Here is a 24,884-nt window from a genome sequence, read left to right as displayed (position 1 = left end):
AAAAGCCAAGTTGAAACCACAGGCACGAATAGTCTCTCTGTGTTTGTGTGTTTGAGGATGGAGTGGGCTGAGGGAACAGGTGCATGGCTGGAAGCTGTGGTGGTGGAAGGAGCAGTGGGAGCTCGGTACAGTACGTCATCTCTGATAGCTGATGTTTACAGTCCCACTACTCAAACACATCAACTGCCACCGACTAAAAAGACAAATGACTGACATTATTTGAGGAGCAGTACACTGAAAATTGGTTTAGCTCAATTTGACAAACTTTGTTGTTCAATTGACAGATAGAATTAGCCTCAGGTAATTAAAAAAAAAAATCTATTAGTGAACTGCAGTGTAAACTGAACCATGGTATTCCAGTGCAGAATTACCTGCAAAGCCAATGTCTAATCTTCTTGAGTCTGTTGTATTGCATTGCATTGCATTTGCATCAAACCCCATGGTCTTCACTATTTTCAGGGATGTCATCATGACAGAAAACAGTTTGTTAAATTTCCCTGCGGCCCTCAACAACCGTTATCCTCACCAGGCAGACATGCGCTCCCAGCAGGCCTTTCAGAGCCGAGGTAAGGAGGCTCAGGTGAACGACCCCGGGCAAACTTCTCCCAGATAAAATAGAAAGACAGGCGGGAGAGTGGAGAATCAGACACGGGGCAAGGAAAAGCAAAAATAAATGTAGAAAAAGAAATGGTATGAGGTGGATGGGTTCAGGCAGAAGTGTGGAGAGGATGAATTAAAGCAAAGCTGAAGGTAAAGGGAGACACATGACAAGTGGGAGAAGGAAAGGGAGACAGGTGTGGAATCAAATCTGCCATCGACACTGACAGTTAACAATATATAGAGCCACTTGTGCAAAGCAACAAGGATTACTAGTGAATATTTGACACTTTTGTTTGATGAATGTTGGACAATATTAGGCTGGATGGGACTGGAATTTACAGTCTGTGGTGTAATGGTGCTGTCCACTGCTCCTACTGGCCTCCTTATGACTGTTTAGAACATCTGATAGTTGTGCAATATTACATTACAGTTTCACGAAAAGGAAAAAACATAAGCATGCTAGTTGCAAAAACAAAAAAAAAGCCAGACACATTTAATGTTTTTGGTGCCTTAAAAATGTAGTAGCTCAAAAAAGTAGTAGATTTCGTAAGCAAGAGGGTGTACTAATTGTTTCATTTCTGCAACTGCTACGTTTTGTGCTATGGACCAATGTAGCTGTTACACAAGCCGATGTGAGGCTGCATTGTACAGAGACAACATCAAATATTTAACAGTGACGTCTTAAAAAGACGAACAATAGGGAGGGGTTCACCACCAGAATTCGGGGATCATCATCCATGGTACATAAGATTCAGAGAATCCAAATGAAATCTCTGTATGTATGGGACAAGGATGAGAACCGGTAACAAATAGCTGCAATCTTGTTTTCCTAAGGCAGCCCTGCATTAAAAACAAAATAGATTCTGTAGTGCAAATTATTGCATTGGTTCTGAAACCCTTGTGAAAAGCATTGTTAGGGGACAGTCTTCTTAATCTAAAAGGTTCTATAATCACAAATAGAACAAAAATTGCAAGTCTAAATTGATGAAAAAGTTTGCCTCTAAATACTTGCAAATCGTTATATTCATATACACATTTTACACTTTCCCAAGCATGTTGTAGAAGTTGCAGTAGCCTGTAATGCTGATCATTGAAATGCAAACCTCTGACCAGAACTTGTTTGTCACCACAGACATGTGGATGGTATCCATGTAGTCATGCAACTCCAAGCAAGAAAGCGACAGGTTTTTCAAAAATGATTTCTAAAGTATTTTGATAATTACAAGATTTCCATTATATACGTCACCACTGTGCTGCCAACTACTTGCTGGAGGTCTTATCTACGTAAATTATTGTAAGATTATCAAATACAAATGCACATCCTTTTTTTTTTTCCCCCACTTGGCAGACCACAGCCCATCCCGAACAACAAGAAGCTAATGAGAGCTTACAGGTGTCATAGGCTTCAGGGACAATGAGAAGTACAACGACACGCTGAGATAAAATAGATCAGAGGCGGGGGCCCTGTCATCTAATGACAGTCAGTGGCTGCTGTACAATGGCCCCTGGACACAACTAAAGAATCCTGTATGCTTTGTGGAAGTATGCCCAATATTAATCTGAAACCCTTACTGTGAGCTGGCAGGGAGCTTTTAGCTCTTTATGTGTTCATTCAAATGCTACCCATCAGTGTGACATATCAGGACTGAAGACAGCACCATTACAACTCGTATCAAATCTCAAAGGGACGGAAAAAAAAAAGGATACGATTCATATCGTCTTATACACCACTTGAGTGTGTATCCTTTCCTAAATGGCACTCAGGCAAACAAACGATGGTGCTGAACTGTACAGAATGACTTTAGGATTAATTTGAACATGGGTGATTTGAATATTTTTAAGAGGTGTTAGATTTATCCTCAACAAGATAGGAATACACATACTTTTTCATCTGTCTGCAGAAAATGCATCACTTGGTATTGGACTTATTCAAATGCATGATGTGGGACTGTTGACGGAGAGCCTGTGCTCTTTCAGACAGCACTCTAACTCCCCCTTCTGGCATACAGATTTTTAATTAAAAGTAAGTTTATTTGAACATTACTTGCTTTTATTATTATTATTATTACTGCTTTTGAATTCACTATAAGAAAGCTATACACTGAAATCTGGTCATAAAACAATGGAGAGACATTGGGACACTCAAAGCTACAGAAATCTGTTAGTCTTCGATCTGCTACCATTTTGATGAACAAATGTAAATGATCATTTTCCATTCGACTGTAAACTAAGTCTTTGGTTTTTAGTCTGCGCGTCAGACAACAATCGAGACGTTTGACTGCCCGTTTATTGTCATTTTCTGGCTTTTTCTTTATTTTTGATGGATCAGTTTATTGAATAAAAATAAGTGGTTTGTTCATTTTGGTTTTAAGATGAAGCACAGGCACTTCCTTATGATTTGACATGGCCTTAAAGGTCACCACATTTGTGGACCTTTAAGGTAAAGAATGCAGACTCACCATGGAACAGAATGAAACTAGATCGGTGATAACCAATTTAAAAAAGTCTTTTTAAAGATCTGAACTGTTGCCTCGGACATTTTGAAGTACTGCTCTCTCCCTGCCCAGAACGTGTTGATTCAGTGTCTGTTCTAAATGTTTCATAACTATTAGATACCACAGTCATTGTACACATTATGTTCAATTAAAAAAGAAAAGCCATAATGACTTCTGACTGTAATAAGATGTTAAATAGTCTCCTGCAGTGATGCTGTCGATAAAGACTGAAAGGTCGGGAGTCTGTGAGTGCAAAGCATCAGAGGAGAATATGATTTTGGGGAGCAGGAGGACGACTTGGCAGCGGTGTGTTGGAAGGTAAAGGCAGAGCGGACCAGTCTGATGGGCCTACAGCCCGCACATGTGCGATGGCAGTCTTGTGTTCAATACAGAGCAGGTACAAAGGCTTTGACTCCTCTCTCCCTGCAGCGGTTTGGCTCTCCGTCCCCGTTCAGCTCTTTGTCTTTCTGTCCATCCACGCACCTCCTGGCACTCTGTCTGCATCATACTTCATTTGCTTCTGATAACACATCAGCTTCTGCGCCCATCCGCAAACCCTGTCACCATGGTGCCCACAGATGGTAACTTCCTGTGGTCCTGCCCTGTGATTGGTGGAGAGACTTCCAAGCAGAGAGCAGCTGGCGAGGGATGATGTATCGCCGAGCGTTTGCACTTTCATTTTCAGGGTTGTCTTGTTAATGCTCCCAATCCAGCATCTGGCAGGAAATAGACACAAAGGCAGAGAGAGGGAGAGAACAACCTGTTCTTTGGCAGACCTTAACAAAAGGCTGACACATGTCTGATGTACACAAAGAGCTGCAACGCAACAGACAGGGCTTCCGTGAATATGAAGGAAAGGCGCTTGATGCAAGTTAAAGACAAGATGAAAGGAAATGAGTATCTTCTACTAAAAGGTCATTGGTAAGAAAAGAGAAAAGCAAAAAAAAACTCCTTTCAAATACAGCATGTGACTCAAGGTAAGATCAAAGCAATTAAAAGAAGAAAAAGCAGGACAAACTCATTTTTGAGTGTATTGTTTTAAATAACCTTGTTCGTTATTGGTAAAAAATAAAAAAAATAATAATAACACCCTAAAAGGGGGAAAGGAATCATAAAAGACATATAATCCTAACTGCTTTCATGTTTTACAACTTATCTTTTAATTTATAATCTGTCTTTAATTGATCTTTATTTATTTCCAATGCAGCACGTTTTACCACGACATCCTTGTTAACGGGAGAAGAAAAGCACACTTTCAACACCAGGGGGAGACATTTCACACCATAATGAGCCACAAGGCTTCTGTGAGGTAAGTTATAGAAAAAGAAAGAGAACAGAATCACAAAAAAACAATAACTTTTAATACCTGGTGTCACAGTGTTAGTGGAAATGTAGATATACTGAGATGCCGAGTCCGGAGTTGTACAGAACTGATTCAAATATGAAATATTACAATGCTGATCCGTTACCAGGTCAGTTAACTTTCAATTACTGACATTTTTACCATCTCTAAACCCATAAATACTGTGTATTCACAACAGTTTCTCTGATAACCCAGTTACTACGGTAACATACTCTGTTATCAACAGTAATTAATAATTAAGTGACCTCTCAAGCTTAAAGAATTCCACTCTTTAAACAGATGATACAAATACACAAAGGATTATGGAACAGGTGTAATAAAAAAAAACAAAGTAACTAACACATTAGGCCGGCCTCCTAAATGGAGGAAGGCTGACCAAAAATATATGTCATATGGCTGAACATCGAAATGCATCCGCTAAACAAAGGAGAGGTGAAAAGAACAGACAGCTCGATGGCGAGTCGGTCGACGCTACAACTCCGAGGATCTTTAGAGGCTACGATACTGTTATATTCAACATGTAGAGGTCAGAGAAAAATCATGCAGCTTCATCTCTTGACACGGTAAGTTCTAAAATATAGATTGCTGCTCATAACCAAACTTGATCTGAGGACAGTTGCGGAGTAGATCTCGAGCCGCGTAAAATAAACTTTGCCTTGCTTTTCCCCGTTCGAAGTCAGATTATCCTGTTCCACAACACCCGCGCAGACGACCCAATCGGTGCGGAGTGCTTCTGCTCAGAAGGCCTTCAAGTCAAGCCCTGATAAGCAAGTGATTACGCAATGCGACACCGCAGTGATTGTTGTGTTTTTCCTGCTTGGCCCTTATATTTGTTGCATAATACAGAATCTATCGGTTCAGCAGTGTCGGCAAACATCTGTGCGTATAAAATGGATGTTAGACTTTGATAATGAATACGTTGCAGTAATCAAATTAATTTCTATCCAGGTGACATCAAACCCCTGATGTGTCAATTTGTATATAAAGAAAACCCCCAAAAAAACCTTCCGGAGTACAGCTGCAGTCTTATATTTGAACTTTTCTAACGAGCTGACATTGATTTTCGCTGCTAGGCTCTTTCCAAAAAACACACACACACACATACGCCACGTATCATAACAAGAAGAAAAACTAAGAACCCAATATACAGTGTAGTGCTTAGAGAAAGTAGCAATATTTTCCACCCTGTAGAAACTGTTAATGCATTAGTACACGGTCAGAATGCACACACGTCTGACAGCTGAGACAGCTCTGTCTTTTCCAGGAGATCTGCTTGGCACGATTGTCATAAAAACAATGAAAGCTTCGAGGGGAAAGGAATCTTTTAGGGAAGGAAATTAACTTCAAAAACGTGTAGACACTAAACTGGCTTTCAGTGTATTGTATATTCATCATGCTCATTCAGCTGTCGAGGTCTGTGAAAGCAACACAAGCTACGCTTAAAGTCCTCAAGATTTAAGGCTACCACTAATGTCTACTACGCTGCATACATTTACAAAGACCGGTGGGAGTTGCCAATGATTAGCTACTGCTTAGCTTAGATTAGCTACTCGTTAGGTGTTGACCACCTCTTTTAGTAATTGTAGCCATGCTCGTCGTGGAATGCTACACAAACACTGGTGCAGCCGCACCAGAACAGGAAGGAGGACGTAGTGGCTTTATTCAAAAAAAGAATAAACACTGAAACCAGTTTAATCAGAAATTGTGCCAGAAATTAAAGTGGACGAGACAGACCTGACGCGGGTGAACATTTTGAAATGAAATTACTTTACTGGTTTTCTTTTTCTGACTTGACTTTGTAAAAATTATTCAATTGAAAGCAAAAAAAAAAAAATTCAGATACAAAGTCAACTTTTAGGAATATTCAAAGGACAAATGAATAACAACAACAAAACTGTATATTATGGAAATGAAATGAGCATCTTCAGAATAGGTCCCTGATCAAAGGAAAATTCCGGTATTTTTAAAACCTTGGCCCAATTTTCCATCATCTGAGGTCCAAATGATTTATAGGGCTTAAAAAACAAACAAACAAAACACAACTGGCTGCAGCATAATCCATGCAGTCGACTCTGACAGGTTGTGATCTTGGACATTGTTTTCACAGATACAAACTCCTGCCACACATTTAATAGAAGTCTCGCAGGAGGTCAGCTGTTGCAGGAAGGCAACGGGGAGTAAATGGGAGTGAGAATCCGACAGCTGTCAGGGAAAGAGTGGAGTAACATCAGACCTTAGCTTATTGTTGTTTTAAGAGAAAAAAAAAGAGAAAAGGTGCCATATTGTGCAAAGCTTTCACTGTGACCTTTTGGAGGACCACGACATGCACAAGTGGTTGGATGCGTTTCAAGTTGCCAAAAACACTTTGTTCACTTTAACTAACACCCTAGTTTACTGATAACGGGCGCTAAAACAATCTTTGTTAACCAACGTTTTTCTGCTCTGACACACCTTTTGGCTTTTTTTCATAGGCTCAGATGAACTGTGTACCCACTCCATCAGTCAAGAGGAGGAACAAGTCATGGGCAGCTACAGGTACAAGGGATATGAAATGGCAAAAGGCATCACACGATTTGTGCAAATAAGGCAAAGGAAGATCGCAGAACATTGTTCGTTGTGTACGCAGATTTTTATTTTCTATGGAAAATGAATGGGGATGCCTTTCAAACGGGGAAACAAATGACAGTCGGTGTTTGAGGTTAAGGGGTGTGGCTACCTTTCAGGTTTACTGCACACAGACAGGAGCTGAGAAACGCGCCGCTGCGTGCGATTCTGTAAACGCAGAGAGCTCTCGTTCCTATGCGGTACATCAAAACCCAAATGGATATGTTAATATCTTGATGGGCAGAGATATACCTCATTACAACGAGCGCCGCCCGTGAGCTCTGTCCCTTCAGCAGCAGTTGACAACTTTGCCATCGAACCAGAATGAACTTTTGGTATTTTAAATACATAAAATAAAATGTAATAATGTTTTTAACAACATTAAACATCTGTGTTCTATTAGCTGCAACATCAAGGCCAATCATAAAAACATACATGCAGTTTCTGTATCTCCAGCTGACTACAGGTTCTCATGGTGATCAGTTACCATGGTGATTTAGCCAGGTTGAAGGAGAACCAGCTTAATAATGTTGAAAACAGACTTGAAGTTAAACAAACCCTTAACCCATCAATCTCGCTTGCTGCTACACTCCTCAGCTGCATTTAGAGTGGAAGTAATTTCACTAGAATAATTTGAAGTTATTTGGGGTTTGTTCACTTAAGATGAGTCAAACTGCTCCCCTGAAACATGACAGCAGTTCCATGTTCGCTGGTTAAGGTGCTCTCACTCTGCACTGGACCAATTCCAAACTTGTTTTTGCCCGTGTGAATCATTTAGACCCTAAACAAAGAAAAACAGGGCCAGAATTTTCCTTTAAATCCATAATATGCACATACATCTTGACATTCTCCAGCTCTCTTTACATAACCTTTCTCATGACAAACAGTTCATTAGGACCTTTTAAGAATGGCAATGTACAAACTTGCATAGATAAAGTGATATAGAGCAGCTTAATATTTATGAGCCCAAAAACTCAACATTCTTTTACATTTGCTCTTTAGGCTTTTCTGACGTCCCTGCAAGGAATAGCTGCTTGGTGTCGGGAGGGTCTAACAACACACACAACAAAACATCAACGTCTGACCACTAACATATGCAAGTTTGCAGGTATTCGTCAAGAGTCTCAAAAAGTGGGAGGTGTGATCCGAGTTCCACTTCTGAAAATTCACGATGATGGTTGGACTGATATTGATCAGCTCTACTGCTCAAACAGGCTCTGAAAATACAGGCCTTTGGTCATGAAGAACATCATTTTACAACATTTTCGTCTTTCTTTTATTTATTTTTTTAAACTATGGCTATTAACAGAGTGGCGTATGGATGACATCATAGTTCGGTAAAGGGCTTCACTGACTGTCTGCAATGCTTGTTTAAGCATGTTTGAAGATGCCTTTAAACATGCTTTCCCTGCCTTTATTTGGATTTGTTGCTTTACTCTTTCAATGCACGAGGGAAAATGCCCGATTTTGGCTAATCTTGTATTTAAGGCTATTTCATTTCTATTTGGCTAAACCATCACGTGAGAATTACAGGAAGTGACATCTCTTTTTAATGGAGTATTAAAAAGCTTCTACAAAGTCCTTTGATAAACTTTACATATCGCTCTGAGATTAAAGGGCAGTGCCACTCAATCGACAGAAAGTGTATGCATGTCAATAATTCAGTTCATAGCTTGGAGTTCATTTCAATACAATCCAATAACGAAAAAATATTAATGACAAAAAAAAGAGAACAAGTGGGCATAAAATGTTAAAACTAGTCACCATTGTCATTTTACCACACGCACACACACACACACACAAAAAAATAATAATTTTTGGATTTCAGTGGCAATCCCCTTTAATATGTCTGCCTAACAGTTGGAAAACACTATAAAGTACAACACGTAGACACGACTCTGAGCACAGTTCTATTAAAAGCGCGAGATTATAAAACATTGACATCATCAAGAGGACATGCTGTACATTGACTCGAGAGAGAGGCACCAGCCTCTCGTCTCTACCCCAGTCGCAGACATGACTAAGATATCATGCCCCGTGTGCGCGTCGAGTCGAGTGAACACCAAACATGCTCGGCGTAACTCTTCTCTGCTACGGACTGAATCTGTAGAGCTACATCAAGTGTGGCGGTGGAGGAAAAACCTGTTGTGTATGGCCAAAGCAACGAGACGTAGCAAAGTAAAAGTTCTTCCTCGGGTGGCTCCTGCACGACAGCGTCCATACAAGAGAAAAGCATTTCCTCTTTTTTTTTTTCTTTCTTTCTTATGACTCGCCCCCCCTCCCAAAATCCATCAACGCAGTAGTGACCCACAGCGGCCAGTCAGAGAGGTGGAGGTTTTCCCCACATCCAAACAACATAAAAGTCTTACTTGCGTGGACTCGGTGGTTCCCTTGAGAAATCCGACTTCCGCTTACCTTCAAATCCTGCACCTCTCGTTAGAGAAAACATCTCAAGAGTCTTTTCTACCCTTCTCATGCAGAGCAATGGATCCCCAAAGCGGCCAGGCCAAAAAAATTAAGCTCTTCTCAAAGCTGGTGGGAAGAAAAGAATGGAAAGGGGGTGAAAGGGGACAAAAAAAAAAAAAAGGATGGCCCATCCTTGAAATGGCTCAACACTTGAAATTTTCATGGCGTTTAGGTTGGCAATGGGTCGTCGTCGCCTTTGCTGCACTTGCACTTGCAGCAGAGGACAATGGGAGTGGCCAAAAGGAGGAACGGGGAGGCGACTAGAAGGAGCAGGCCGAAGCCAGCGAAGATGCCCACAACCTGTGTGAACACAGCCACAGAGAAAGAAACAAGCAAAATTAATTAGAATTCAGCACAAGCAGTTAAGGGCTGAGTTTAGGGATGTCACGCATTAAACACGCTACTTAATTTTGTGTCATCTATTACAGCAAAACTGCATCAATGTCAAAAAAGGCAAAAACCATCCACAAAATGCTATGTTCTTTTTGCCATTACACATTTATCATTAATTTAGCAACCAAATGGATCACTTTTTTATAGATGTACTAAAAGCTCAGAGTTGTTTACCACATATTGGCAAAACTGCAATAGCACGTAGTGACCAGTGGATGTCAGCCAATGACTCAGAACAGTAACTTTCTTGTGGCAAATACAGAAAAGAAAATACCTTCATGTAGGTTTAGAGAAAGGAAAATGGTTTGACGGGTAAATAAACTATGTGTCATTATCTTATTTACTCATAACAACGTCCGCAATCAACATGGCTTTTGTCACATAATGCCTCATGTTCCACATGTGGTTACATAATCATGCTGTTTTTGCATCATCTGAAACAAAGGTTGGACGTGTGCCTGTGGCAGCATTTTGTCTGTGGGACAGTTACATAATAAATACTAAACATGTTTGTGATTGTTAGTAAGTGTAGGATTTAAAAATTGGATTGTAGTCTTCTTAAAGGCGTAGCTCGCTTGATTCGCCACATGAGGGAGGCAGACGCCTGCAAATACAAAGCCAACAAAATGGACTACAGAGATATTAGTCCCATTCAACAGTGACTTATAACAAAGCAATGGTTTTCCTCTTGTTTTAAGGATAAGAGGACAGTTTTTGGGGGAAATCACTTGCAGGCAGGTTTCTGTTTTTTTGCTTCCATTATACTGGCTGTGCTTATTGGAGCTCGATAGGTTTTTCCTGGCACATTTTGTGTTGATGAGGGAGGGAGAGGAAGACTTTCTTGGATATGAAATGGCAAAAAGAAAAGAGGGTGAAATAAGGAGAGCAACGGAGAGACAAAAACACACGGAGCAGTGAAGCTAAAACTGGCCTCTACGAGCTGAACTGTAATCATATGACTCAGCCTGCCCCAATAGGCAACAGATGCCAATGTTTATGTTGGATAAAGTGACTTGCCATCCCGCAAATAGAATATTTGGCTTAATACTGAGGAGATATTTGTCAACTGAACAATCGAGTCGGTCACATTTAAAAATATTACCACAAGTAGGGAATTATGGGTCATTCAATTGTTATGTAAACTGATTTTGTTACCAAAGAGTAAAAGAATACTTCTGGCTACGTAACCCTATTTTAAAGGAAAGGGCGTCGATAATAGTCATGGTTGGAAACAGCAGGACACTTGGCACCAGACGCTTGCTGCTGCATGTGGAGCAGACTGTTATTTTCCTATTGTGCTGTCAGGATAACAAGCCCATCACAGAAATGTGACTGTTGGGGCCAAAGCAGGGAGCACATGTATGTCCGCATGCTGCGGCGTGGCTAGAAAAGGGGGGGTGGGTGTTCTCACCTGTGTTCTGTGCCAGATAACAGATGCCCTGGAGTGGCCCAGTTTGTTTCGACAGGGCCCTTTGTCGTAGTGGATCAGCAGAAAGTCATCCTGGGGGGAAAAAAAAAAAAAAAAAAAAAACACGTGCAGAGGAAGGGTGAGCATTGGCAGTCTGAAAGACGCTGGTGTCTGCTCTTACACAATTGCTTTTTAAACGACCCGTCTGGCCGAGTCGTCTCTGCTCGCACCTAATCACTCTTATCCAACCTCAGCTGAGGCTGCCATTTTCATAGGTCTTGTAATGAATTGGGGGGGGGGAGGGGATTTAAATGCATTCTATTCCTACCTTATCAGCTTCCAAGGTTAAACAACAATTTCCTGATAAGGAAAGATATTGCTGTCACAGGGAGACAAATGACATCTACATCCAAGGCAGCCACAGTGCACTACACAGCGTCGCAATATGAAACAGGATTTTTTTTTTTTCTCTTATTGCTGGAATCTTCCTGATATTTTTCAGCGAAACCAAATAAGACACAAGGTCCAACTCACATCCAAAGACTCCAAACAGTACCAGCAGAAGGCATGTTTACAGTTCTTGCACATCATCTGCGCACAGCCCTCGTCCCTCTCGATGTAAACTTTACACTTAGGACAGCGCTTGATTGGTGCGTCATCCTCTTCGTTCTTATAGAAAGAGCTGGTTAAAAAAAAAAAAAGGAAGACAAGAGTTAGTCGTTTCTTTTTAGTCCAAAGACGACACGCAATTTCAAATCATTCAATGTTCACGCTGATGCTATAAATAACAGGAATGTACATGGACTCAGTTCAATAGCTAATAATTAATCTGCGAAAAATAAATAAAAATCACTGAAGGCACTGAGCTCATATCAGGTTGTTGTTCTTTCATGTTGCATTTTTAATTTAATTTCTGTAACCTGCCTCAACTGTGCTGGTGAGCTGGTATTTGTTAGGTTCAGTCCAGTTCTACATGAAGCTATTTTACCTTTTGAGTGAGTTACAGAGCCTTTTGGAACACCTTTACCACTTCCATCACCTGGCAAGTGTTGAACTGAAAGACAAACCTGCGTAGCTTGTTTTTGTTTGCAACCGGAGCAAAATCCCCAGTGGCTGTTTTTAGAATAAGATGGAAAAGGAACCAAAACATAATGAGAGGTAAAGTGAGTGTTGTGAATTTTAAGTAAAGCTTATTTGATCTGATGTATAGTGGCGAAGAGGTTCAGAATTTCTCCAGTCATCACTCTCAAAGCTCCCATAAAGTATCTGAGTTGCAAACAGGAAGTTACAGCCAAGGTCTCAGAGACATCCTTACAGCGAGCAGATGTAGTTCGGACACCGAGGCTCTGCTCTTTACTCATTTTAACCCTGTAAAAACGACCTCCAGTGTGGCCTCTGAGCTTGGAGCTGGACCTGGACAGGTGCCAGAAAGCTTGCAGAGCTAATGTCATTTCCACAGTAAGAGGATATGACAAAGAAATGGGTCAGCTGTATACATGTCTGGGCAACCCTTCTCTATCCTCGCAGATCCCTTTATCCTTAAAATCAACCCTAAAGCCATCACAGACTCAGCAGATTGTTTGTGCCTGAGCCCCCTGAGTGCCTGGTGCGATGGATCCTGTCATTTCAGTCAGTGGCGCTCATCATCGTGGCAAATTGTCAGGCGAGTTGGGTGCAATGAAAAGAAGGCCAATGCCACAGCTGTGAGAAACTGAAAATCCTTTCTAAGCAGTGCTTCTGCAGGTGAGGCCTGACAGGTGCTGACGCTGTCGCAACACGCAAACAGGAATGAAATGTTTTTTCGAAAAACTACTAAAAACATGTTAGATAATGTAGACACATTCTCTTCTTTTTAAGAATTTTTTCTGTCTAAACTCTAGTACAAGGTTTTCAGTTAATGATAGTTTCCTTTAGCAATCGGTCACGATAATGATAATGGACAATGATCCAAACTGCCAAAAAGAAAGTTAGGGATGACGCAGCTTTGTTGTGGTGAGTGATGATGGAGGTGAATTATAAGGAGTACCTGTTTTCCCCTGGTAGGAAGGAGGTAATGGGCAGGCTGCTCTCTTGACAAGCCTGCCCGGGGTGCCAGTTGGCCTTGCAGACTGAACAGAACTCGAGGGCACATACAGCACATTGGACCAACTGGGGCAAAGTTGGGGAATCCGTTTCCTTAAGCTGGCATACTGCCTGGCAAGTGGAGGAAGGGCACCACGTCCGGCACGGGTCCAGCAGCACCTCTGATAGTACAGAATAAACGGCAGGTCAGTGCAGCCAGATTACAGGAATAATCTGCAGTAAACTCTACTTCTCACCCTGCAAACTGGGGGAAAACTTTGAAGTTTTCATGGATAATATTTGTATTTGAATGTGCTGGAGGATTATTGTTGTAGAAATGTTAATTGCTGTTCAGCTCTGTCTGCTAGGTAGTTTAATTCCGCGGCTTCTCCGGAACCTTTGGAATATTTGTGTCACTTTCCGAGGTACTTTTAAAAAAAAAAAACATTTGTTTTGTGTATTTTTGTGTTGCTTTTTTTGCCAGATTAAAGTACATGGTGTGATGCCATTCCATCCTGTCCTTCCTTCCTCTTGCTACTCCGCCAAGAACTACAAACGCACACTCCACATGCACTCTTGGCTCAGTATGAGAAATATGGACTGGTTACAACAACTGTTCTGCCTGACCGGACTGGGACATTGATGACGGCCGATTGCACTAATCCAGTCAGAATCAAAAGCTCGGTCTGAGGATTGTTACCCCTATACCAAGCTTGCTGTTCTTTGTTCATCTTCATGTCTGTAAGTGAGATTTATGTGTTCTGTGTTGGTGGGGAGCCTCCACAACGATCACACAGCTTGATTCCTGCCATCTCTGGCAGCGCCGGAACACTAATATTACTGATTAGCAAGTCTGCACTGACATCACGGAGCAAAGCGATTCAGACCTGCTATCATCTTTCCAGCACAGATGTTCAAAGTTCATTTTTTTTGTTTTTACAGACGGTGTAAACAGCAGACAGCGAGGAAAGACATTAAAATGATTTAAAGAAAGTACTTCACCGTGGTAAGAGTCTTGTTTCCTTCAGTCAGACCCAAACCAATAAGAAACACTTCTGAAACTTATTATAAGGAAGGTTTTTCTTCATGCCTTTTCTGTTTAGTTTGTGCATCACAAATGTAGGCACAGTAAAGACAAAAAAAGTAAAGATGGAAATGTATAGGGCAAATGCAGCTCAACACAAAAACATCCACAGGGTGTGAATGTCTCCTCACAGAGCAAGCAGCAGTTGAGCTACATGTGCCAGGTACAACAGTCATCATCCCTTCATGGGTCACAGGAAAATACAGCCTCTCTGGAGGACTGAAAGGGTCCATGTACGAATGCGACTGACAGTCACCGGCCATCAATCAACCACTGGAGAACTCTGGAGCTATTAGTGACGCACTATGGCTGCTTTTATATTGACTCACCCCTTTCAAACTGAAGCTTCTTGTACCTCTGCATCATCTCTGTGGCCACCATGCACTCAATCTGTAGTGAGATGGAAGAGAAGTGGGAGGGAAATAAGCAGGTCATTGTGCTTATGTAGAGGAAAAAGCTGCGAGAAGAAATTATACATACATCATGCAAATTTTACTTCAAGTAACTTTTCAAAATCCAATTCTTTACAAGATCCTGTCTTGCTACTTCTTTACCTTTAAGGCCCTGAATTTCAATCTCAGACTGCAGTAAAAGTACGCACACATGGCGACTCTTGGTTATTCATTTAAGGGTCAATATCATGAACAACCAGGTCTTATAAAAGAGAGTCGATTACAAGGCAAAGGCTCCGCAGACAGGATAGAAAGAGATGGGTCCTGCTTTGCCTGACTGTCAGGAGTAGCTAGCTATTAAATACCAGTGATGCTAATTGATTAGAAACATAATGCTGTGGTGAGCAGAACAACACTGTGCCTTTGAGCCACTGAGATCAAGTTAAAATGTGTGAGCTCATCAGCCGAAATGTCTGAGGACGAGGAAGAGGAGCAGCAGACAGGCTTCCGCTTTAGGGGCAGACAAGCAGCTCATTACGGTGGAATAAACACACTGGCAGGTGGACCGTATCGCTCAGCTTGAGTAGGGCATGAGCTTTGAAGCGGACGTAACAGGATGGAGAAACGTTGGTTTCACCAATATGTAGCTCTTTATACGAGAGGAAAAGGAAAGCAGCATGAAAACAGGACGTGCACTCGTGTCATAACACAAGGTAACTCCAGTGATTTCAAATTTTCATTTCCTGGTTTTACAGGCTCTTAACAGTCTGAGTATGAAGATGTAAATCTTCTTGTATAACATTGATTGTATCAATCTTTTGAATTAGGCAGAGCAACAAAAGAAAAAATAAACACATTAAACACACAGTCAATTTCAGAAGGTATTAAAGACCCACCTCTTCCCACTGGCATTTAACACGGCTAGAGCTCCATTCCGTTTTATTGTTGAACGCTTTTACTACTTTTAGTCAATCGATTAGATTGATATTTTTATTTTTTCCTTGGTGTGTTTAAGATGTGTGTTGTGCACTTTGTTCCAACTCTTGTTTGTTTTAGAAGTGTTTTATACGTAAAAGTGACGATGACGAGGCTGCATCAACTTCATCATTACAAAGACGCTTGCTGTACTCCTGCAGAAGAAACTGGCAATAGCAAGCGGAAACTCTCGGGACTTTAGCTCAGAGTACGGTAACTATGCTATTACAAGCACCTGAACTCTATGCAGCTGATAAGAAGCATTTAAAATGAGATTAACGCTACAGCAAGAGACGACCGGAGAAATTGTGCTGATGCATCTCCTTGGTCGCATGAAGCAGGAAAACCTAACCTAAAGTTTCTTCAGACTGTGGTTCTTTCTGCACATCTGCTGCTGTTCAAAGTCCTGTGAAGATGAGCCAAATTAGTCTGCTAATGTGTGAAAAAGAATGCCCTTCTTACAGCTTTGATGAGGGGCTAAACTGAAAGTCCAGTTCTGCTGCATTTAAATCTGTTAATGTTTTAACTTCCTGCGGGACTGTACACTGTGCTCACTTCCATTCGTACGTTTGAGTGTAGCCGCACTGAAAGAATCAGGAAATTAAAGTTTTACTTTTTGGACAAAATGTAATCCCTGCCCATTGGTGCTATATTTTTTTCCCATGAAACCTACAATACTTCTACTACAGGTACACATCCAGGATCACTAGCATGAATAGTTTACCATTTTCTGAATTAATATGGACAAATGGTGCCAAATACTGTTTCTGCACCAAAATAAAGGAAAAACAACACTGCTCTTACTTTAAGCCGTTTAAGACGTTAAGCCACAGTTTAAAGCAGAGCCGTGACTTCTATACTGGACATTATCAGAAGCTGTAACAGTTTAATCCATCAACAAAGCAAAGAGCAAACATTTTTCCCTTTAATCAATACCTCATTCTCCTGCAGGTGTCCTCTTTTGGGACAGGCAGAGTCCGGACAGCTAATTGCAGTTTCAAGGCCTTCTTTTATCAGGAGCTCCACATACTGCTTCAGGCACTGCGGAGGAACAGACGAGCACAACAATGATTTGTTACGGGATCCTTACAGTCAGCTAAAAAAACAACAACAAAAAAAAAAAAAAAACAGATGATTGAGTGTTTGGAACAAGTCAGTCTGTCTATCACTTTGTGTTCAGTGTGTGCGGACACTGTTTGTTAAAAAGCTGAAGACTTATCAGTGCGTATGACAGTCAGTGTGAAAGGGTTCGCAGATGGTGACACACCATCATTGTTCTGGTATTTATAGTTTGGGGTCAGTACCATCGCTCTCTTCACCTACCCATTAATCTACAACAAGCAGTTCTTTTCACCCAAAAGGCTGAGTACACCCACTAATAATTACCATTACAGAATATAGCAAAGTGAATAGTAAAGATTGGACCTCAACATGTCAGGTGGACAGAAACATAACTCAAAAGGCTGCATGGATGAAAAAACATCAGCTTGCTATCGTTCACACTCAGAGACGTATAATTACTTTTCCTTCCATGCTGATTTATCTATCTTAAATCTTAGCAAACTATACAAAAATAAATATCACATATCAAACGGGTGAGCAAAGCGTGGCTGGGACTTGTTTTGTTTACGTTGTGGTTGTCCTCAGCAGTGAGCTGTGGTAACTGAACTTTGGTAACTGCTGCCGCCACCCTGGCTGTTCGAGGAAGTGGCAGCTATTTTTAGAGCTCACTCTTAGGCATTTGTTTCCCCGTCTGCACACCAGACTGGTCGAGTTCTGATTTCAATACATCCAAGCTCCCTTGCGGCTTTTGCTTTGTGAAAATCTCAAATACGCACATACACACAAGCAAACAACTACACGTTTGTTTTAAAAACCACAGCTTTGTCTCTGCTGTACTTTCGTCTTATCCTTTTCCGATTTGCATGAAGTTGCTTTGTGGATCGCTTATTTTTACTTATTCTGTTCACGTCTGCTAGAAACCGGATGCCATTTGCACGGTGCAAAAACTCACCAGCGTACAGAAGACACATTGGCACTGCGTGATGGTGGTCATCTGCTCCAGAGGGAACTCTCCAAGGCACAGCTTACACGAGACCAGGGGGTCCACGGCCAGCTCCCACGTGGGGCGGTAGCGCGCCGTGGTCATCTTCACCGCCACAGAGCTAAGAAGTCAAAGGGGAAAGCTACAGTTAATCAATCAGTGTGATGAGGAAAAAATAAGACAATAAAAAGTGTTGGTGGCTCCGTTTTATCTGTGTCTGTTACTACATCATATATCCGGAGTACAAGGTGTGCTTTATTTCCTTTGACACAATCAGTGTGACTGCATGAGAACAGCCTGCAAATGCACTGCGAGCGGCGTCTACTGAGGGTGCACACACACACACACACACACACACACACACACACACACACACACACACACACACACACACACACAAACGAGCCTGTGTGTGCAGATTCACACCAGCTTTCGAGCATAAACGGCCAATGTCAGCCGTGTTCATCTTTAATGCAGCCTCACACTTTGTGGCATTAAGGAAAACACAGCTTGAAAGCTACTGAAAATCCTGTGGCCATCTACGTCAGCTATCTCAGCTCCCTGCGAAGTCTTTTTTTCCTCTCCCCTCGCTGCATGTCTCGGTCTGTTTTGTGAGAGCCAGAACGGGTTATTTTAGGCCGTCTCGTCTCACTCTCCCCTTTTTTCTCTGCAGCTGAGAGCAAAGAGCACCCACTCGGCTGTTTACAGGAAGTGCTTCGGCGCGCAGAGCGTCAACACTGTCAAGCTCTCTCCGTGCTGCTAGGCAACCGGCTGAAGGAGGATTTCGCAGGTGGAGGGTGCACGGATGGAAGGGAACATGGCAGAGGAAAAGAGACGAGGAGCATTTGCTGCTTGCTTTCGCTGGTTATAGTCTTTGGTGAGAGAAAAGGACAGCAAGCAGGAGGGGGGGGGGTTCAAAAGTTCACATAAGCGCTCCATGGACTCGTGTGAAATCTGCATGTGCTGCAGAGTGAGGGGAGTGGACAAAACTACAGACAATGTGTTTGCATTCAGCAGAGATATCACTTCAAATCGCACATCTTTCGAGCTCATTAGGTTACTAGTTAGACTGTTTAGACATTCACTTCACGAGGCAGCTGAAACCACACCCAACACGCATGATAAAAATGGAAATTACACCAATGTTAATATGTCAATAGTCTCTCAGCACACAATGCAAAAGCCTCACCACTCAGGATTATTCGAGGGAGGCATGATGACTGAAAAAGCAACTTTAAGAAGAAAAAAAAAAAAAAAGGAAAAAAAAGGCCAGTACCATGGGAATCTGCCTGCTGGATGTGCGGATTTCAGTAAAACACAAATTCTAACTCTAGCTGTCACTGTAGCCACTTAGTAAATTCTTCTTATGTTCAAGTGGGCTAAAACATATCTTCCAATCATATTAGATTCCCTCAGTTATTTCCTCACATCTTTTCATCACATCCACATTTGGAGGGCCGAGGCTGACAATGCAAAGAGAGAAAAACCGCGAGGGCAAGTAAGGGAAATGAGACGCACGCCGTGTCTGACTCACTTGAATGGTCTTTGGTCTCTTTTTGCCCTCCACAACGCTGACCAAAAAGCAGCGATGAGGCTCCATTAAATGTTTGCTGAATTGTATACAAAAGCTTAAATGGCAATTTGTTATCAGGGTGGAGCCAAGGACTTACAAACATGACCCTTGAGGGAGTGAGTGGCAAGATGTGTGCTTTTCATTCCAAAGGGGGAAAAAAAACCATTAAAGGGAATTTAACTGCCAGATTATTTTCATCTAAAGTGCAAATGTAGCAGACCTTAATGGATTTTTAATGTAAGTATCACCTGACAGTTGCAGGATTTAACTAGAGAAATGTATTTAAAACTTAATGACGATCATACTGGCAAAACAAAACAAGAAAACATCTCCAATTCTTAGTGTACGGCTTACACTGTCAATAATAAATATGACAATATCATCAATGAATCACCGTATACAATGTGGACCGACATGCTGATAAGCAAGAGAAAAAGGATGAAAGGAACCAGATCATGTCACAGAATCCCAGAATGTGGAACAGCTTAACGTGCAAACTTAACCACAGACCACCGCTCTTATCCTCATCAGAGCGATGCGACTGCAGAGGTGGACGAGGGATCGCTGGAGCTGACGGTAGGGACGCTAAAAGAATGTAATGCCAGCCAAGCTTTGTGGTGAAATGTTTTTTAAATCTGTTAAACCTTTCCGTTTTTGTAAAAGAAATGAGATTTAATGAAGGAGTAAACAGTAAGTCTGTAAATACAGATAAAGACGTCTTTTTCTACTACATGTTACTGTGTTCGGTTACTGTACTATACTGTTAAAAAATGTGACATCAGGTCATACCTGAGATTTTAAAAAGATATTTCAACCAAGCTGAGATCAGAAGCTGAAGCTAAACAGTTCCAAAGTAAATCCTGATGGGATGACTCGAGCCTTTGTTGTGCACAAATGAAACTGAAATGTGTCCATTTAGTTGCTGCTGCAACTAACAAAGTGAAGCAGCAAATCTGCACTGAACAGAGCAGGACGTTCCAGCTCTTTGAGTGGTTGTTCACTCGAAAACTTTCCTCACCTTGCAGTCTTTATATTGGCTTTGCAAATAGTGACAGACTGGATCGATGGGGACAAATAGAATGGTTTTGTAACGATGCCCTACGGTCGAGAGAGGGAACCGAGTGAGAGACGACAACAAAGGGAAAATTTGTTTTCATGTGGAAAGGCGGTGCAGTGCGATTTCTCTGCTGCATTATTAACTAGATGGTCTATTATCACTGAGAAAACACACACACACATCAAACCCCTCGTACATATACTGTGCAGAATATTCCAAGCAACAGGGCCATTTGTGCACCGTGGCTGCTCATTTCAAATACATCCTTCCCGAGTGCCGTATATGTCTGAGCAGGTCAAGTTAGAGAATTAAAATTCAATGAAGTGGGAGTCAGAAGTCGAACACCCATCCTAAGTGGTGGTCACCATGCGTCAGTTATAAGTCTGAAAGGGATTCACTCATAGATTAACTGGCTTCAGCATTATTCACGCTCCAGAGCCAAGAGGAAAAAACACACACACACACACACACACACACACACACACACACACACACACCCCTGCATAACTGCTGGAAATGTGGGAGTGGCACACTCCTCCAGGGAGCAAGGAGTGAATGGGGTCTCTTGCTTTAGCAGAATCCATATGACGGCCTGTAAAAGTTTTTTTTTGTTTTTCAAAACTCTTCTTGCATATTTGAATCAACGTCAACTTCAGCACACAAAGAAAAGGCGCACGCTTGTGCCAAACGGCATTCCAAACATGCCTTCAACGAGTTTATCGAGTCAACCGCACACAAGTTCTGATCTCGGAAAAGGTTTGAGCAAAAGTCGGCAGCAGTTCCAGCAGCGTCATTTTCAAACTCCTTGTAAAAAAGTTGTTTCTTATACATGTTTGGCGTTTTTCTCGTGACGATAATCTCTCTTGATCCCAAATATCCACCCGTATCAATCATTCTGGATGTGATGAAAGAACTGCTGCCATCAGTATCCTGCAGAGAAACGGTGTACAGGACACTGATGTCACAAAGTTATAAAACTCTGCTTTTATGATGACTTATGTATGTCTGCTATTATGTATGTCATTTAAACTCACTGTTCGTTCAAATGTCAAACGCCGGCGTTCGAGCTGGAAGTTGCCATGGCAACACTTAAATGCAGGTGCATCTCCTGAATCCGAGTCATAGTCAGCCTCATCTCAGCACGAAATCATCACATCTAAGAGACAAACTCCCTCTTTTTGTGTGCAAAAGGGCCTCAGTTCAAGAAAATATAAACAAACGTGGACTAAATCTGTCCGAGATCCGGATCAGGAATCGTTACTTTGTTTAAAGTCATTAATATACAAAGCTGACAAACATTTGTAAGCGGATAAAAACTGCAGACACCTCTTTGTTGGCATCTGACCAAAGCAGTCTGCGTCAGTGCAGAATGATCCGTCCCCGGTGCCGACAATGAGGCCTGAAAATATCGCGGATGAATTATTAATATTAATGTCAGCTAAAATAATAGTTTTCTGCGCTGGAAGAAAACAATGAAAAAGACACCTAAAAAACTGGTGAAACTGAAGCTCACAGAAACTGGAAGGGACAGCACATTTCCCCATTCTACAAAATGAAGCAGTGAACTACGTAACAATGCAGGCCTTCTATTCATTAGGAACTCAACTAATAGGTCTCAATGCAGCAGAGCGTACAGTCTCCACTCTGCGACTTGCTGCCATGCAGGAAAGCAAACCCTGGAAGAATGGAAGTGACGATCTATTTGCTCTCCGTTTTCACGCGGGTTGACAGCTTCTTGTGTGTGTGTAATTATATAATGTCACATCAAAGTGTTGCGTAAGGCTCCATTTATATACCTCACGTAGACTGGATGTGGAAGAAAGCAGCTAATAACTGTTGTGAAAGTGGGAGCAGCCCACACATTCTTCCTTCCCCACACCTCGGTATCCTTTCCACACACACTCGATTTAAAAGAAAACCAGCCGTCAACCTCCCTGGCATGTCGGACGGAGAGCGACGAAGGGCCACGAGTGAGGGCAGCAATGTGTTTGGCAAGAGGTGGAGAAAAAGGCCACAATAATGGAGGTGACATTTTACCTGAAGTCAGAACACGACGCGTCCGCTTGTGTCATCATTTGCAGAAACAGAATTACTGTACAAGAGGTGTGACGTGATACTAGCTTATGCAATCCAACTTTGTTCTGAGTGGCACTATCAGCGAAACCTGATCTCGTCTCAAGTTTATTCTGGTCAACATTTCTCTCTGATATGTGGCCACAATAGTTTTCTTGTTATCGGACTGGAGTTCTTCTTTTTATTGCACTTCACAGAAATGTAAAGGGGCACAAAAAGCATGTGATATCACGCTAATAAACAGCCACACGCATTTAAACACGTGATGTAATGGTGAAAGAACAGCACAGGCAGTTGTGGTTATGTAAAGAAAAATTAAAGCCAGACTGCCCTGTCTGTTCAGTGAGGGCGCTCCAGGGGGCTGTAATAAGTACTTGGTGATCTTTGCTGTCTGCTTCTCCCAGTTCCTTCCTGCCTTTTCACCCTCTGAAGCCCAACTCTTCTCTTCGTGGCCAATTAAGTTGGCTGCAAAGTTGCATCTATGTCATATCCCCTCTGTGTTCTGCAGCAAAGAGGATATGACGAAGAAAAAGTTGGGAACAGGAAAGAGACAAAGAGGGTATTGGCCGTTTTCCGCTGTTTTCCATGCTCCCTTGGCTCACATCAACTGCCTGATATTTTTCTAGTCACATGAAAGAGTTTCCATCAAGCTCATTTCACACATACAACAACAACTCTCGAGGAATAAGCCCAGATGTCGCATCCGTTTCACTTACGTGACAAGCTGACTTCCCGTTCATATTTGTAATTCACATTGAGAGGATGTTAATAGGAAAAAGCGAATGGAAACTGTAGAAATAAAAAGAAGGCTACATGCTTGCTTTAAGTAGTTTTTGCCTGTTTTGGAGATTTGATGCGCTTTAGGGGGGAGAATGGAAACTTCATCTGACCTGGTTGAAAAAAAACAAGAAATGGTGTTATTCACTAGCTGTTTCCGGTTTGAACTGATCAGTGTCTTTCCAGTTATGCCAGATATTCCCAGGGATTAAACAAAAACCTGAGGAAGAGTTCTCTCCATTTTCCTATGATGGATGTCAATCACGTCAACATATTTGCACGAAAGACACTTGAAAGCAGAGCTTTTATCTGTTCATTAGCATTGCTAAACTGCTAAAAAGATACTATTGTATGCTAAAACCGAGTCGATCGACTCTCCAGAACAGTTTTGGAGGCAGGAAAAGGGCAGCACAGGTGATGAGGTAGCAGCTGAAGCAGGGTTTGATAACCTCAGGGATGTGACCTGGATTAGAAGCTACACCAACATGTCACCACTGACATCTCCTGGTGAAAAATGACATCCATGTATACAAAAAAATACCTGCATCTATTAGGAGCACGGCTATGTGAGCAGAATGTAGGTCATGTATTTACAGTTTATGAGCTGTAGATTGATTTAGATGACACACTTCTGAAACAACACCTAAGCCATTTTGCACCAAGCCACAATCCATAAACGCAGAATGACTGTGCTCGTTATGCTTTTGATCAACTAACCCGCATTTATGAACCAAAGCGCACACACACACACACACACACACACAGACTTTACTTTTGGACAGCTCACTTGCTCGAAGTGGAAGATGTCATGCCCTCTCTGATGGACAGCGGCTGGGGACAGATGCCGCCTGTCCTTGACACACAGGGGTGCTCTAAGAGGTTAGCCAAGAGAGGCGATGAGCCTAGTTTTTCCATTCCCGGAGGAGTTACACAATCACCCAAATGCTTTTTGGCATTGTGAGTGGTTTAGAGAACCTGCATGTGTCTATGCGTATCCCGTGTCGCTGCAGTTTGGGGCATACAGACACTGGCAGTGGTCGTATCGGGGTATGTAGGGCAAAATACCTCCAGTGTCGAGCCTACTTGATCTCTTTCCGTTGCTCTGTTTCACAGTGAGCCACAATTCCTGTACTGGGACAGGACTGCTTGGGCTGTTTGTGTTCACTTTATCTGCCAGCTCAGTTGTCGATGTGATAACAGTAAGATAATAAGTGCCAACAAGCCAACGGTGTTAATCTCCTTTTCTCAGCGATGCTAAATTTGTCTCCTGTGATCTAAAAACTCTCATCCTCCGCTCCGTGATCAGCGCTAACAACTCTAACCAAATTAAAGTGTTCATGTAAAAATAATTACCTGAGGCTCACAATGAATCCCAGCGATACAAGAGTTAAATAATTCTCGTGGTAAACTATAAATAAGTCAAAATAGCTTTGACGTCATAGCTGACAATGAGCAGACAAGCTCGATTCCACTTCAAAAGGTCAGTTCGCCGAGAAGTTCTACAAAGCGAGGCCCTCTC

The 24,884-nt window shown here is 42.0% G+C and overlaps 1 protein-coding gene across 1 annotated transcript in view; it reads right to left on the bottom strand.

The window, feature by feature from the left end:
* Window positions 1-4,434: 4,434 nt before the first annotated feature.
* Window positions 4,435-24,884, bottom strand: part of rnf144aa (ring finger protein 144aa) — a 30,874-nt gene continuing 10,424 nt past the window's right edge. Inside the window, exons 2-8 of the mRNA XM_075448884.1 lie at window positions 17,856-18,006; window positions 16,778-16,882; window positions 14,804-14,864; window positions 13,356-13,572; window positions 11,864-12,011; window positions 11,333-11,422; window positions 4,435-9,828 (exon numbers count right to left, since the gene is read on the bottom strand). Coding sequence (XP_075304999.1) covers window positions 9,697-9,828; window positions 11,333-11,422; window positions 11,864-12,011; window positions 13,356-13,572; window positions 14,804-14,864; window positions 16,778-16,882; window positions 17,856-17,990 — 888 coding nt within the window. The 5' untranslated portion in view covers window positions 17,991-18,006 and the 3' untranslated portion in view covers window positions 4,435-9,696. The remainder of the gene's footprint in view (window positions 9,829-11,332; window positions 11,423-11,863; window positions 12,012-13,355; window positions 13,573-14,803; window positions 14,865-16,777; window positions 16,883-17,855; window positions 18,007-24,884) is intronic.

This window comes from Odontesthes bonariensis, chromosome 17 (assembly GCF_027942865.1).
Source record: "Odontesthes bonariensis isolate fOdoBon6 chromosome 17, fOdoBon6.hap1, whole genome shotgun sequence".
Lineage (NCBI taxonomy): Eukaryota > Metazoa > Chordata > Actinopteri > Atheriniformes > Atherinopsidae > Odontesthes > Odontesthes bonariensis.
Note: the sequence above shows the minus strand (reverse complement) of the source record. Positions and strands in the feature narration are given on the sequence as shown.